At 41.7% G+C, this 17,140-nt stretch overlaps 1 protein-coding gene across 1 annotated transcript in view; it reads left to right on the forward strand.

Annotated features, from left to right (window-relative positions):
- dcdc2c (doublecortin domain containing 2C) overlaps positions 1 to 16,923 on the forward strand; it is a 39,879-nt gene extending 22,956 nt beyond the window's left edge. Inside the window, 1 exon segment of the mRNA XM_085768022.1 lies at positions 15,828 to 16,923. Within this exon segment, the coding sequence (XP_085624148.1) occupies positions 15,828 to 15,944 (117 nt within the window). The 3' untranslated portion in view covers positions 15,945 to 16,923.
- The last annotated feature ends 217 nt before the right edge of the window (positions 16,924 to 17,140 follow it).

The following is a 17,140-nucleotide window of genomic DNA, read 5'->3' on the forward strand; positions in this document are numbered from 1 at the left end:
ACTGACAAAAGAAATTGGGTTTTATGCAGAACGTGCCTCAATACACAACACTCCCAAACCAAAGGTAAAAGCAAAGCCCTTACCGGCTATTTTCAACCCATCATTATTTCTCATAAATCCCAAACTAGCCAAGACCAGTGCCTTTGACAGCATGACTGATGAGTTTGCCGTCGTGAATGTCAAGAGAAATGGTCTCCTGCACCTTATCTCCCCTATTTCTCATTGTGAGTGAGACTTGGGGTTTTTATGGAGAAAAGCCACGGCCGTTGTGATGAGCATTACCCGGTGATAATGAAGGGCACGCTGCTGTACTGTCAGCCTCTACAGACAGACAGGCAAGGGAAGCAGGCAGGGACCTGCCGGCTGCTGAGAGACGTTGTCCATTCAAGCGTTTATGTGCCCTTATGTCTTTATCTTGAGACCAGGATAAATGAGCATATTTATATATTTACACTATGTCAGTTCTGTGATTGCCTTATCTACTGCTGCCTTCATTCTTGGAGGGAAATGTCAAGAGGTAATCAAGTCAAATGTGCCTTTTGTCAGCTCTATTCATGGATCTCAAATTGTATATTGAAAACATTCAGATGATGGCTCTGTAAAACCCTCTTTTCTGATATATTTGATTTAACTGGAGATGTTTCCGTACTGTTTGATTATTCATATGATTCACCTTTAAGCCACACATAGTTCCATTCATGATGGGGAAAAAAAGAAACCATACATACTTAATGTTTTGGTTTCCACTCTTTTACAATTACTGTCTGAGTGCATTTGAAATTTAACCAAACATAACAAGGGAAGTATAGATTTTTTTTTCCCTCTGCAGCACCACTTATTGTACTGTATGACTACAAGAAGAAAAAAAAACCTCACTGGTTTGATGAGCAGCTTTCTAGTCCCGGAAGTAAGCCACATATCCTGCACATATCCCACTGAGGCTTATGTTAAGGGCTTTTTTTCAGTGATCCTGCCTGTAACTTGGCATGCAAACCTGCCAGTACAGAGGGAGGGATAATGAGGTCCGACCCAGGTCTGAGCAGCGACTGTTAGGCAGGAAGCTGCATATTTATGATAGCTGTAAGGAGCATTTATTACCTCTTTTCCATCAGAACATTGTCTGCAGAGACCTGACAGCTTTCCTCAGAGATTAGTCTCAGATACCCCCTGTTAGGTGGCAGTCTGGCCACATCGCCCTCCCTGCTGCTCTGCTCTCCCTCTTTTTCTCCCCTGCACTGTCTCTCTCTCTCTCTCTCTGTTTACTTGCACTTTTTCCCCCTCCCTCTTTTGTATTATCTCTGTGTCTTCTTCCAACCTCTCTCAGAAGTTTTCCACACTTTATGTCACCGCGTGTCCTCCGGTTACACTGATACAAATCAGGGTTAAAACATTTGTTTACCGTGAAGAAGGGGAGAGAGAGAGAGAGAGGGAGAGAGAGAAACAGCGGCGTGCTAAATGTCAAGGATGATGAGGTGGGTCAGGGCTGGCAGTGCTGTTGCGATTATGGCTGTCTTCGCACGGCATCATCACAAACTCTGACAACTGCGAATCGACTACACAATTTATGCTCGGGAGGGCTAAGTCCCCCCCAGTTCCGCTGTTTCACCAAGAAATTAAATTCACATGTTATCTTTGAGAACATCCTTCCCCTTCTCCCTCCTATAGCAGTCCCGGGAGTAAAGGAATGTGTGGTGTCAAACTGCGCTGCTCAAACCAAAGATGGATGGATCTTGGCATAAGGAATCATTTCAGTCTTTCTGGGCAAAACCACATCCACAAAGGTGCTCTTACAGTATCTTCTTGCTCATGTTGCGTCTGCTTCCTTCAATAGTTAACCAGATGTATAGGTACTAACAAGCATCAAAAATACATAAGAAAAGTTTGATATCATTTTTTAATGACTTTTAACCACAGAAAAGCAGCAAGCAGCTTGTCAACTATTTGTCCAGCGTTATGACATGTTTGAATGCGCCCACTCCTCCACTCAACGCCTGTGTGTTTACTGAGTGCCTTGTGTACGAGCTATATGATTCTTTCATGAGCTGTGTGGTGGCTGGCCTTTCATAGGCATGCTCTCATTGAACACTTAATCAATACCTGTCATCTTGAACTCATCCTCTAAAGTGGGGGCCCTGTTCTTTGTCTGGGCCATAATCCATTCCTGTACAGCTATTTGAATTTGTATTGCACACTAAGAGGACTTTCTTCATTATCAGAAGACTTAACAGATTGTTGAAGGGCCCTCGGTGCGTATTTTCATATGCACAAGACCTGGTTTATAAAAATCTATTCAAGGGGCCGAGGACTCTGGGCCTGGTGGCGAGCAGGGTAAGCCGGGGACGTGCGGGGAATTTTCGATTCGGTGGCAGGCAATTTCAGTGTCTCGGTTTTTCAGATTGTTTTGTTAAAGCAGGTTTTTATTGCTGTTGCTCAGCTCTTCTGTCTGTCTATTTGCTTTGGGTTTAAGGAGTCGCCAAAGGTAATTTATAGTATCCCACCCCCCCAGGAGAGTATTTGATAAGGCACTTCTAAAGCTGCCTGACTACAGGCTCAAAAAGGGGGAGACTTTGGATTCCGCAGAAATACGGTTTCTAAATCACCGGCAGCTTCTTGAGATTGTACTTTTGTGAGTCTGTCCGTGGTAAAGACTGATAGTGCTCCGGGTGCAATGCTACAGCGATTGTAGTTTGTGAGTTTATCTGAAGTAAACATTGATAGTATTGGAGGAACAAAGACACGATGCATTTAAGTGTTTTGTTTTTTTTTCTCCTCCCCTCTTTGCTCAACTTCTGCGTTCCAGTCCTGCAGCTCAGCTTTCTGAGAAACAAGTGTGCAGTGATCCATGCTCTTAACACAGTTAAGAAAATAGTTTTTGAAAATTGGACCTTGAAGAATTCAGAGTGGGTGAGTAATTGGAGGTCAATCGAAAGCAATGCTCCACGACAGAGCCGAACCCGCAGAGAGACGGAGCGAGCGAGATAGAGAGACACAGAGCGAAAGAGAGAGAGGGGAGCCAGCAGAGTGTCAATCAGCCGGCGTTTTGCCCGCATTGCCCCTTAATTTAATCACTGTTTAATTACTGCTGTCCCCTGAGGGGTGCTCTGCTAGGTTCAGTTACTGAGCTGTTCCTCTTCCTCCTGCCTCCTTCTCTGGGCGCGTATTTAGCCCTCGGACACTCTCTCTAAAGCGGACTGCTCTCTCAGAAGCCTCAGCAGTATTTCAACCTTACCTCTGGGCCCCTAGCGCAAATCTGCTGATGATAATGTCAAGGGCAAGCACATATGCATATGTGTGATGAAAGCTCGCCTGCAGGAGGAGAGACACCACAAACACACAACTTTATCCAGCAGAGCAAGGGCAGAAGAAGCTGAAAGGACCTGACTGCCCACCTACTGTCCACTCTTACATGACCACCCCTTCTATGCACCAAAGTTGGGATGTCGGAGCTGTGCAACTCATCATTAAAAATCACTGCTGGAAGGGGATGGTCAGGTTTACATAAGAGCTCCATGGCCCTGTATAATGTACACTGCTGTATCTGTGGCCAAACACAGTGCACATGTTGTGGTTTTTCTGGATTACGGGCAGCCCACCACCACAGATCCTACACAGGGGCCGCGTCGGGGGAATAACTCACATTTAGCTCTTAAGCTACAGCAATCAATATAAATTTAGCATGGTAATGATCAGGTGCAGGGGGTGTAAGTCTCCTGTGCCTCTCTCTCTCTTTTCCTGGTACATGCCATGGCGCACCAGCTCCCAGAGGCCTGTGGCTAACACAGCTAAGGCTCTGTTCTGCACGTCAAACCTTAACTGTGGATTACTGCAGGGAAACAAACAAACAAGGCTGTCTCAGAGTCTTATAGCGACAGGCATAGGCAATAGCTCGCGCTAGTAATGAAGCTACTGATGCCAGACACTCGTCCGTCCGCACACAGACTCACATGCACACCTCAACTCTCCACATTTCCTGGAGCAGTACAGTAGTGGTGTTTTAGACTGTGTTAAGGGCATAATGGGACAAATGGAGATGTGATGAGGTGTGCGTATGTTTGTGTGTTTGTGTGTGTGACTGACTGATAGATGAGATGCTGTCTCTCAGGAGAGTGTCCGTGGTGATGACTATCGCCAGGGGAGGAGAGTTGAGACAGTAGTGGCTCCTGGGTATTCAGATTGGAGTGTTGACAGGTTCATTATTGAAGTTTGTTTTTTTCCCCCCATTCTTTCTTTCACTGGACGGATAGTGTCAGGGTGTGATAGTCACTTCTTCTGTAGTTTCCTTCTTGACAGACAATAAGTCTGCTGTTTCTACACAAGCTGGTCTCTTGCCATTTCAAGAATTTCGTCGGAGGCTTATTGAGACAACGGTAATGTGGATGAATTAAACGGCACAACGCTTCATGTTTTGCCGTCTATTTTTAAAGCAGAAGTTGTAAAGAAATTTACACCGTGAGATGCAGTGTCGATGCCAAAAACCAAATCAAAATTGGCCCGAGGATTGTGCCAAATGTAATCCCTTCAGCTGGCTCGCTGGCCTCGTTTGTGTCAAACAGGATGCCTAGCCAGAGTATCACGGCCTGTAATGCAATTGACGACCTGCTGCCTCTGACATTAATAAAGATGGAACATGTACAGGAAATTAAACTCTCACTTTCCTATTGTAATGAGATCTTATCCATCATGATACTGTTTACCTCACCGTCAGATAAAATGATCAAATTGAAGCTCAATCAGGGCCTCATGCAATGCCATCGCTGTAACCTGCTGGCATTAGTCTTCTAAATGGATGGAAAAGTGAATGGGATTTAAATAAAGACTCTATATGTTAATAGGCAGGGTTTAGGTCCCCTGGTGATCCACTTTCTACACAGACAGGGGAGAAGAGGTGGGGGAGCATGAAGCCGACGCTCAAGATGAATGTCAGGAGAGTTGTTGTTGTGTTATACACATTTCTAATCTCGTTCTCCGTGCTTTTCTAAAAAAAAAAAAAAAAAAAAAGTGTAAGATGGAGGAAAGTGAACATGGTGACCTCAGTAAATGTCTCAGGGAGCTCCGTGTCCTGGTTGTCCACAAGAGGGAAGTAGCTAGCTACAGAGGAAGCAGCCGGGCCACAGGTTCATAATCCCACTGGAGAGATGTGAGATATATTAACTAAAAGTTATTGTCCTTTGCTTTACTTTTATAGATCACTAGGTTTTTTTTCTTTCATTATGTGAGCCTATGATCTTTCATACAGGAGAGGGACAAAGTACTGTGGACAAGGAGATGAGGCAATGCAAATTTAATAGTATTGGCTTTTATAGGTAATAAGAGGGCACTGATCAAAGGTTCACAATACTCAAAAGCAGCTAGGTTGCACTCAGGAGGGGGACCAAGTGCTCTCCAGCCAGGCTGAGTAAATTGCCAGATCAGCTAATCAGAATTCAACTGGAAGATGTAAGTTAGTGGAGACTAATTGAAGACAGATTTAAGGGGCATCCATCTGGATATGGCATTGCTCTCTTCTGCTCCCCTTAGTAATTTCTGGTGAATATTAATAATGTTTTTTATATAATAGTGTATATGTGGAGTGGGGAGAAGAGGGGAGGGGTAAGGGTTCTCCAAATGAAGCCCCTAAAAAGCCTCAAACGCACAGGGTGAAATTACTCAGAGGATATCTCAGGCAGACTCTCCATTTACTTGCCCTCTCTGCTCCTCTTGGGCACGCGGAGGGCGATGGTGGAGGAGCCATGCACATATGAAAACCGGCGCATGTGGGATGTTATCAGCACCTGCTCAACATGGCTATATGAGCCAATTAAACAAGTATGGGTGTATGTTGTCCTCCTCTGCACGATTAGAATCACAATTCCCGGCTGTGTGGTCCTGCTCGACCTGGCTCATGTTAAGATTGAATATTCCCCGGAAAAAGGTTCAGCTAATGAAGAGTATTGAGCTGCAGCCTGATCAAGAAGTAGGCCAGGATGGATGCACCTGCAGATTAATGAAGTTGTGGAGATGAGAGCGTATTGAATTTGCATAAGACACTCAACAAGAATTAATGGTATATTATATATGTAACATATTAGTCAGTGTAAACGCAACAGAAAAAAAAAGTCTAATCCTACCTGAGGACTATTAACAACCACAGCATACACTAAACATTCACATGGTCTTCACATGATCCACGTTTTCAGTTTCCATGGATTCAGTTCTGTGACCTTACGACATCATTCCTTCCCTGTGCTTTACGGCAGCTCCCGATCTGTCAGTAAAAACACAGGGGCAAAGAACGTCGTCAATATGGTATTCACAACTGCTGTTATTTCCCCCAGGACCTGGAATCACACATTTGAAAGAAACCCTCCGGGGACATATTTAGACAACGGACCAATCCAAACTGCTGGTAACACAAACCCCTCTGTCGCAGTGCTTTTAACAAGCTTTAAAAACATAAAGATAAAGACTGGAATAGTTACATAGGCAGATATTACACACTGTTGCCCATAAAGTTTGAATAAAATATTTATTTTATCTCTTCTCATTAAATGATTGTGACAATGTGATTTATTCGTGATAGATTTAGTGTATATGTCTTCTTAAAACTGGTAACTGGGACTCAGTAATCACTGCACCTGGTGAAATGTGATTACTTCTGAAAACAAAATTATTCCAACCTTATGGACAACGGTGTAAATATTTTGTATTGAAAAACATAGTCCTTTTTTAAGTATTTAGCAAAAATAATAATTCCGAAAAATCTGCCATCACTTTAATTCCATTTAAGGTATGATTACTGTCCGAGATGGCAGCGATGATGGATGAAACAAAAAGGAGAGCTATATTAGTCCCCAGTGCCTGACAATCATAATACTTTTCCTCTTTATTTTTTTACAATCCAACTTTCTCTTACTCCACAAGGAGATAGCTTCACTTTGCTGCTTTGATATGCCCAGCTGCTTGGTAGCTGTTGCAGAAAAGACACATGACAAAAAAATAAAAAAATAAAATAAGATGAGCACGACAGGTGTCTGATTTCAAACACACACCACAGCCGGATGCAGATTGCCTGTGGAGATGTTTGTGCAAAATAACAGTGTATATCTGGAAATACTGACCCAGGGACAGTGTACGGGCCTTCAGAAGAGATGTGCCTTTGAGAAGAAATGATACAACATTGGAGGGAGTGACTACCATAATGATAGATCTCTAACCACACATTTTTCATAAATGGAGACTTGGATTTAGGCCTGAAAAGAAACAAGAAGGGATATAGCAATGTGCAAAACAATTTAGAAAGAATGTTTTTGTAGTAAATTGCTGCATCATTGATGCTGGGGATGCTTTAAGGAAATGGACTTCACGTCTGGGTAGAATCAGTCAATCCATGAAACTTTGAAAAGTGTCTTGTTGACAGACTAGAAAAAGTTTGAACAAGTTTCTGCTGGCTTGTCTTGAATTTTTTTTTTTTGATTGATTTGACATAATGCACTGCTGGAGCATGAATGCACATTGGAGCACTTTTTACATATATATTTAACGCTTTCGGTATATCAGGGCTCGCTTTCAGTGCCATTTTCCTCTGGTATGCAAAATGGAAGGTCTAACCTGAGGGTATATGTACAATATGATTAGAATGGGAAGTCATTCCCCTTACTTCCTCATGGCCACTGTGATAAAAATATTAGAAAGTGATTAGGGGGATAGAAAAAGCTTTGGTTCATTCATTTTTTATACCATATGAAAAAGTAATCTGACCTATAGACACTGTGGCTCGTACTGGAAAGGGAAGTAAGGAAGCCTACATTTGTATAAGGCTGCTTAATTTCAATGGAATCACTGCATTATTTACGTCATTAAAAACCAGGACCACTGTATAACCCATATTCAGGGGACAGATGCATTAAAACAAGGTTGGAGATGAAAATAAGGTGACAGCCACACGAGCACTTCCCAAAGAGACATCTTAAATCAGTCTGATCACTCGAGCATAATGTGATGGTTATTGCATTTAGGCTGTATATATGGATATCTGTCAGTGAGTGTGGCATGCTGTTAGTGTGGGATCACATTAAATATAGTCTAGACTATAGGTCAGAGAGTTTGACATCAGAAAGACATCCGCTGAACTCTATACATTATTAGTGTTGGTATGTGTCAGTTTCAGTTTTCACTGCACTGCACTTTGGTTGATGGATATTTTGCAAACAGTTTTTCCAGTCAATTATAAGAGAGTCAATATTATGTCATCAAATATGTCACTATTTGATGTTTAATTTTTAATACTGCAATAACTTATTGTTTCTTTGGGAAGTTGCAGCACAAACACAATACTGGCATATTATCACCATTTAACTTGTAATATCAAACAGTTACCAGCCTACCAGCAGATACAGAGCATTAGTATTCATATGAGGCTGTGTTTATGGCCATCTGGTGAATTTAACTCCAATATTCCCTCTCCTTTTAGCTCTGTTGTTGGTCTCTACCAACTCCTGGGGGAAATATCTGGCTCTTTAGCTGCTCAATGCTCCGCTGTGTTCACCGGCTAGAAGCTATTTTTGTCTGCTGTAAGGATCTGGGCAGGTAGAGTACAGTTGGTTGCTAGTGTCCACTAAAAAAAACAACTGCATGTTATGCCAGAAATGAAATCTGGAGAGAGCAGTTAGATTGAATTAAAATAATAAAGCTGCTGGTTGTAAAACCAAAACACTGAGCTCGAAGTTGCTAAATTGTTCTCCAGAGCTTAAGAGTGCATGACTTCTTTAAACATGTGACTGAAGCATTTTTAAGCACTTGTTTTTCACACCTTAGTGTACAAATAATGTATAAATGTGTCACTTATTGCTGCGAGCCAACTCAGCTGGAACACACAGTATGGTGCTGTTTTTATGCAACATACTATTAAGGTGTTCACTGTTCTATTATTGCGCTGCCCCCCCCCCCCATGCACATTCTGCCTTGCATCACCAAACCAAGGTGAAGCAGGATACTGACATGCATTAACTTTGACCCTGCCCAAACATTTACATACACAAAACACAAACCATGTCTGTTGATGCCCCCATAAACATGACACATATGTGACGTGCCTGTCATACACGGGCCGTGTCACTGTGACCGTGTGACATTGTGACAGGGCTTGTGTGCCTCTGTGCGATTTGTGTACATGTGCGCGTGGGAGAGAGAGTAGAGGGGAGGGTTAGGGGGGGTGGAGGAGCTTTTTTGGGTTTGCGATGAGTGTGATTGCGTGGGCGCATTATGCTGCCTCACTTTGACAGCACTGGTCTGGCTCCATCTTGCAGGTCAGCTGGGGTTTAATTGTCAGACTTAAATATTCATGGGCACATTGAGTAGATAAATGAAGGTATAAGCACACTGTAAAATTTTCAATAGGTCAGGTGTCACTGACTTCACCGGATACAATTTACTGTATGATCCGACATTCGCTGCAATGCCAATTAATATGTTAAGAGCATGAAAAGAAACCCTAATGGCATTTTCCATTTATGCATTATGAAGTAATCCACAATAGATGGATACCGTTAAGACTAAAGGTGCACTGCAATAAAATGGTGCACTTTATGACAGTGTTTTACATAGGTATGAATCTATATAATTCTAACATAGACTCTCACCTTTGATGCTTTCAGTCATTACTTTTTACCTGAACATGTGTTCCCTCTTGATAACCTGAACATAGCGGTCAAATTATTTTGCAGTTTGTCATCATACACAAAAGCATCTGTACTGCAGGCTGCCAGGAGCCGGTTCATTACAAGTGCAAACTGAGCTAGAATTCAAGTGCAGATTTATACAACACTAAATTAAAAACAAGTTGCACCCACAGACTGTGGTTGCACCACACATACTACTTGATACATTGAGATTAGTAGTTATTTAATACCTAGACCCAGTTCAACAGTTCGGTAATAAACTGAAGAAACTGACAAAACTAATGTTAGCCTGCAAATACTAAAGTTAAATATGGAATGTGGTCGGCATTTGACCTGACATTTGATTGAAATGTTATTTAACAGTGATTTGAGTGATTCATATTTACGATTACATTTCAGAGGAATTACGTAAGTATATTATGCTACTGACTAGCATTAAGGTTATGCTAGATTAACATAATCGCTAAATTTTCGCATGATTTCTAAAGATATTTTTCTATGTACACATAATTTAAAGCCATACCTACATTAACAAAGGTTGGCTTGTGACGCTACAGGTTTTGGTAAACTCGACTTTTTGACTAACTGGCTTGAAACATTATGGTGGCTAAATTGAATAGCATCACTTTCTAATTAGTCTTAGCTACTACAAACACCATGTGCAATAACACTGTGTCATGTGAGATAGTGTTCGGTTTTGAAAGATTTTCTTCTGTTCTGTTTAACTCTAAAAAATATACTTTTTGAAACTTATGCAAATGGTAGCCCTTCTGGACATTAGATTTCCATGCAAACATGACCAAGTTAGAGCCAGTACCTTAGCAACACAATCAAAGCCAACTTAACCTGCCTCAGCCACCCAGCTGTCCCCCTCTTGCCAAGGTTAGCATCCCCTCATCCTCTGTGCTTCCATCCTTCTCCTTAATGGCTTATTTGACGATAATTAACCCTGAATCCTACAGAGACAGGCCAGTGAGAGATTGATGGCCTCGTCGGCCTGCAACACCTGTTCTGCTACAAGGCTCACAGTTACCAAACCATGGCCAAATATGACTGCCCCGGAGCCCTGCATGTTAATGTCAAAGACAAACACAGGTCCTCCCCAGTGGCCTGGGTGTTCTGTATAGGCCAACATTGTGACCACAACCTCTGATTACACTCATTATTCCACTCAAGGCTGGCTGCTCCGAGGGGGCATCCTGCGGTCCCTTTTGTCCCAATTAGCTACACTGTCCCTTAAAATGTCTATTCATCTACTGCTACACATCTTCCTGCATACAGATGCTCTGACTTCCTGGAAAGCATATTTTATCAGGCCAGTCCTTTTGTCAGTGAATCCATTTAGGGGAGGAAACAAGTGCGCATTTGGGAATTTTGCAGCACATGGGGACTGTGTAATTGACAGTTGAAGTGAAATAGTGGTGCAAGTTCTTTCATTTTGTGAGTGCTGTTTTGCAGACGCTCCATTCTTAGGATATTGAGTTATTATAAACATTCTGTTGCTTCGAGCTTGGTGAAATATATCAATACATGTACCACTTGATTTTGTTGCCACTGTTTATGAAACTGTTTTTGCTGTGGTAGATTACTGCTGTGAAAGCAGATTCCAGGCTTCGCACATGTGCTTACTATTACCATGAACAGATGTTAATTACTTCTTCTTTTTTTTTCACTTTACTTGAGATGTTTCTTCCTTCCCGTAGGTGGAAGCCCTGGTCTTCTTCTCAGCATGTTGGGGTGAAGCTTGGGCCTCTGTTTTGTTTGCTGCAGAGGGGCTTTCGGGAGTGGGGGAATAATCAAATGCAGAAAAGTGTTTAATTTTTCATAAACAGAGGAACCACTGAATGCACACAACTAACAATGTACCCCAAAGCAGATGTAGAGCGTTTTTAATTTATGGAGAACTGAGCGAAATGGGCAGATGGAGCAAGAGGAGGTGGAGGCATGCTGAGGGACTCCACTTTTCTCTCTTCTCACCTCACAAACAAGAGAAGCCTGTGAGCGTGTGCCACAACACACACAAACACACTCCCACACACTGCTCAAAGACACAAGCACATGCACAAACGCAGACATGTACCACCCCCACCATTTACACGCCTGCTTCCCACTGCCGCCATCACTTCCACCACAGACACACACACACTTATTCCCCCCCCTTTTTTTAACACAATCCTGCACAACAAAACACACATGGATACACCCCCCTCCTACACACATACAAAACAACCAAAAGTGATCCCATCATAATCAGCCCCTCACACACACAGGCACACACTAGCAAATCCTCGGGGTTCGAATGGACCCAGTTGAGAACACCCAGTAATGAACTGCCTCATGTGCTCCACAGAGTCTCCAGCAAGTAGACAGGCTTCATTCTGACGGGCCATATGTAGGTATGAATATGCATGGGAATCTGTCATACAGGCAACAAGCACTACATATATATGATGCCAAAGGTCACCAGTGTGAGGAGTGAAATTAGCTCTCTGTTGGGCATTTTGAGACATGTAAGTCTGTGTTTGGAAGGAGTGGGTGGACTTTGAATCATGGTAATGTGTGAAAGCAGTCCTTGGCTCAATTTTAGAGGACAACATTGATTGAAAAGTCGACCACTCAGTATTATCTGTTTTCATTAGAGCTAGAGGAAAAATGGTGAAGTCAATGGGTGCATGTTGCAAATAGACCATGGCCGCACTAGAGATGCAGTGGCCCATTAATGTGTATATTTTTGTGTCCCAGCTACAACCGTAAATAAAGCTTATTTTTAAAGCCAATAAGGTGATACTGTGTGTAGAATAGGGCTATACAATAGTAATACAGTAGTTGCTCATATGATGAAGACATTATATACGTAACTCTAATTATATACTGTATATATATATATATATATATATATATATATATATATATATATATATAAGATTCCCATCCAGAGCACTGAATGTGACCCATTTGGATATTATGGCAACAATTTAAATAGAAAGGTTAACTTCTGTAAAATAATATGTTTTTCTAAGTTTTACTAACAGCCATGAACCCAGTGTGAAAATTCTTGAAGTTAAGGCATTAATGAAATACAGTAAATCCACTAAATGTGTTACTCAGTCCATGTCGAAATTCTTCATAGCTACTTGTAAGTTTTGCTAATATTACATAAACAATTTCAGCATTAACAGTTATTTACGTCTAGAAGAAATGCTAATAGTTCAGTATCAACTATGGAAAGAAGCATCAATCTTAATTCTTGTTTTTGCTGCTTTTTCTAGTCACTTCGTTTCGCCTGCTAAAGTTTGCATGCTAACTGGCTAGCTCTGCTCGGACCACACCACCTGGTCACTTTCCAATAGCGAGTCACTGTGGCTGCTTGTTTCCTGCTGAAGACGTAGCATTACTAATACTGTACAACCTCTTGCATCTGTGTTTGCACATCTGGAGGAGGCTGGTAAGTAAATGCATGTCATTGCTAACACTGGCTATTTAGTGAGAGCCAGACTTAAAAGTAGCTTCTTTAAATAGCCACATTTGAGGGATGTTATGTTGGAAAGACTCAAAACTTCAGTATTGCTCGGGGGATGTGCTGTAAAGTTATGCAATTCCTCGTCAATCTTCATGACATGAAAGTACATGGTCTCTGACCTCATAATAAAACTACACAACTTTCATAGCTTTTCCATTTTGTCCAAATGAGCACAATATCTGTGCTGTGTTGACATGTTGGCCGTCCTAGTGGAGCCAGACTAGTTTTACTATATATAAGCTTGTTTTGGGGGGGGTTCTGTTGCTGGCAATTGATTGCACAACTCCCACAGGCTCTGCTACTTGACATGGTTTTGTTAGAGTAAGATTTGGCCTTCGAGAAGATATGTTTCATCTCTCCCAACTGACTTGTCAATTCATTTCTTAACCCCAACTCCAAGGAAGGAAGATAGTTCTGTGAGCCAGGCTGCAGTTCTAACAAGCACAACTATCTCCAGCTTGTTAACTATTTATTTGCAGTGACATTAGACCAGCATTATGCTTCACCAAAACACATGTGTCCCGAGGCATGGCCCAGACGGCCTCACTGTCCCGCAGGCTTTCTGCTGTAAATTCCCCACTTAAAATTTCATGATCTCCGCTCGGCAGGATACCACTTCCATCATGAAAGAGTTCTCAAACCTAATAACCGTTACTACTCTGGCGGAGCCATCAAAAACCTATTTGTTTCAACAAAAGCCCTCTCCCCCATGCAATGCTGCTGGGTAATAATGCCAGATAGGTTTTAAGGGCAATGAATTGTGGAATTACCATTTTCTCCTCTCTCTGTCTCTGTCTTTCTTTCTTTTCTCTCTCTCTCTCTCTTTCTCTGTCTCTCTCCCTCTTTCTCTCTCAAGATCATTATATTAAACACTTAATTATTCATTGGTAATGCCTGTCATGGTGAAATATTGTCCTCTGCCAATCTGAATGCATCATACTGCCTAGGCCTGCCTCTCTTCCCGAGGTTAATGGCACAGCCGTCACTTGCATTAGCTTGGCTAAATGCAGTGCACCTCATAAGTCAAAGTTCCCTAAGTGAGTGGAGAAGTCATCACCTCGAGCGCTCTCTTTTTCTTTCTCCTTCAGCACGTGGGTCAGTGAGATCATCTTCGCACGGGAACTGGCTCTGGACACACACACTCATATATACACGCGCACCCACGTAGGTGTTCACATAGGATCTTTATTGTTTTATCTGAAGGATGGTTTGGGCTTGACAGAGCAGTTGCATCTGGATGGGGCTCTCCATCAGGGCTTTTAAAGGTGAGGGGTGAATGGATCACTATTCATGCTGTGCACTCATGGACTGAACATCCATAGATGGCCCCTATAGGGTACGGAGTGTATGACTAAATTATGAGACTGACATTAGTCATTCCATACCACATCTTCAATTTGGATGGACATAAACAGTGTTAAACAGATTACAGGAGATAGTGGTGACAAAGATCTCTCAGGTCTGATGCGAAGATGCATGGCATCCTCTCTGTGTTAATACACTGTGGCGTGCAATATTTCTTCAGCAAATATGCAGTGCTAACAAAAATGATAGTTTTGTGCACTTAAGCAAATTGCACGTTGATTACATCTTCCTGATAATGCTAAAACAAAATTCATTTTATCACTGATTAACAGGGTATTACTTGTAATAAGAAATCCTTCCGGAATAAGAAAATGCAAACATCCAGTTGTGTGCCAATAGCAGGAAATGCTGACATATGGGTAAACATTTCACCAGCATTGCATCTTTTCTTGATGGCAAATAATACCAAAAACAATTAATTTTATTTGAAGGGAGGTCAATCTGTTTTAACCCTCGCTGAATGAAATGCCAGAGAAAAGGGGCAAAAGGATGCTGGAGATTAATACCTTGTCTTAAAAGCCAATATGGATCATTATTTTACAGCCCTCTGTTACCTGGTTAAACATGTATGACTTTATGTCAGCACATTATTAAAGGTGCCAGCGAAAATGCTCCTCTGCTGCCCTGATGCTTACCTCACCACCGGGGCATCTGGTAAACACAAAAAAAAAGTGCTCATGGGAAGTTATTGGAAAAGCTCATAGTCTTTCTCAGCAGATTGAATGCCCTCTCAAATAATGACTACAATGTGCATACATTAAGGAGTCAATCTTAATCTACAGAACATATGAAGTACTTGTTCATTGTTAATTTTCAGATACCTTTTTAACTTCAACTGGATTGTTTTGTACATTTGTGGCTTTATGAAAACGCATTACACGTGTGAAATTAAACCGGACTCCTCAAAAATCTTCACAAATCAATTCCATTCATGAAGTGTAACAACTCAGACTTTTTCTTTTACTTTCATACTTTAGCTGCTGATTAAAACGGAGAGAGGAGAGAGAAAGTCTCAAGGGACAAACAAAAATACCATAGCTGGTTCCTTTAAACCATTTGTTTGTTATTAGTTAATGACTCCTGAAGTCCAACAGCACATTTGAGCGATGAAATTTCTGACCTTCACTTCACAGTTGACTCTCCTCACTGTAGAGCTCATTAGTGAACCATCTAATCTCATTAGACGATGCTGGGCTAAGATGGCACTGCGACAAAGTAACTGTTCTCTCTCTCTCTCTCTCTCTCTCTCTCTCTCTCTCTCTCTCTCTGCCTTTGGTTTGGACCAGGAGCAGAAACAGGTGTGGGAGCGGGCGTGCGAGTCTGGGACAGGCGGAGTCCTCGCTAACCCTTCTCCTCTAATTGCTGTGGATGCCAGTATGCTTGCTCTCCACTGCCTTTCATAACAGTTGGTGTTTGGCAAGAGGCTTTTATGTTGATTTTAGCTGACGCTTTGCTACTTATTGTGTCTCTGTCAAAAGAATAATTTTGCATCCGTAGTTGAACTGCAATGCCTGCGTCCCTTGTGGATGTGGATGCCAACTGCTCCAAGACACACTACAGTGAAACAGCCACTTTTGAAACTTCCAGCAACAATCTGATGTTGATTTAGTATTTTTCTGTAACTATTTACAAGAAACTTCTGCACACACAGAGGAAGAGAAGGATGCACTGCAGGACAGCTGTGGGGATTAAACAATGTATGAGCAGTCTTACTGGTTTCAACAGCTCCTTAGGCCGTAGGCATATAGGGCTAGTTACTTCCATGTTGACAACAAAGATAATCAAATTTTTGCTTGCTGTTACACGTTAAGATCTTAAATCATCATATCACTCACTTCCTGTCACATTTTACTCAAGCTTTGTTCTGGGGCAACAATGAGCTGCTTTTCTGATACACTTCACTTATATTTGTTATATTTGACCTCTGACTCCAAACGGCTCCAAACTCCGATTTTACTCCTAGTATCTGCACATTTTCTCTGCTCAGGCTCATATTCCAGATCATGTGGAGCCGTATTTATTGTCGCAGCTTATTTAAATAATCACCGGCATGTCAATGCACATTATGGCCCTCTGTCAAGGTAATAACACATTGTCATTGCTGTTGGGAAGCAAATATTAAACCATAGATCAATGTTTAACAATGCATAATGGACTGGATCTGCATGTTCACGCTTCCATTTCAGTTGGCCTTCGGCTATATTAGAATAATTTAATGCTCCAAATAATATGAAAAAAAGCTGGTGTTATTATTGCTTTTTTGATAAATAGTTAAGGGAATCAGTGTTACATGTATTATGGAATATGAGGTGGTTTGCATGTGACAGTCATTTGACTATGATGTTAGTGAGCCTGCGCCTTTGTCGAAGCAGTGCAGAAACAAAAACTGTGTAAAACAAAAGCACACATAAACTATGTGTGAATCATTCTCTTTGATTTATTCACACCTCTGTACAATGCAGTTTATTTATAATGAAGCAATACAGTGTTGGTGATTTTTACTGTTTGCCGTATGGAGACCATATCTACTGTAGGATTGTGTTTTTTTTGGTAATGTCATATTCAGGGCATTCTGGCACATGCTTCGGAGAATGTTTAT

This window comes from Trachurus japonicus, chromosome 22, assembly GCF_045865225.1.
Source record: "Trachurus japonicus isolate A0001 chromosome 22, Traja_1.0".
Classification (NCBI taxonomy): Eukaryota; Metazoa; Chordata; class Actinopteri; order Carangiformes; family Carangidae; genus Trachurus; species Trachurus japonicus.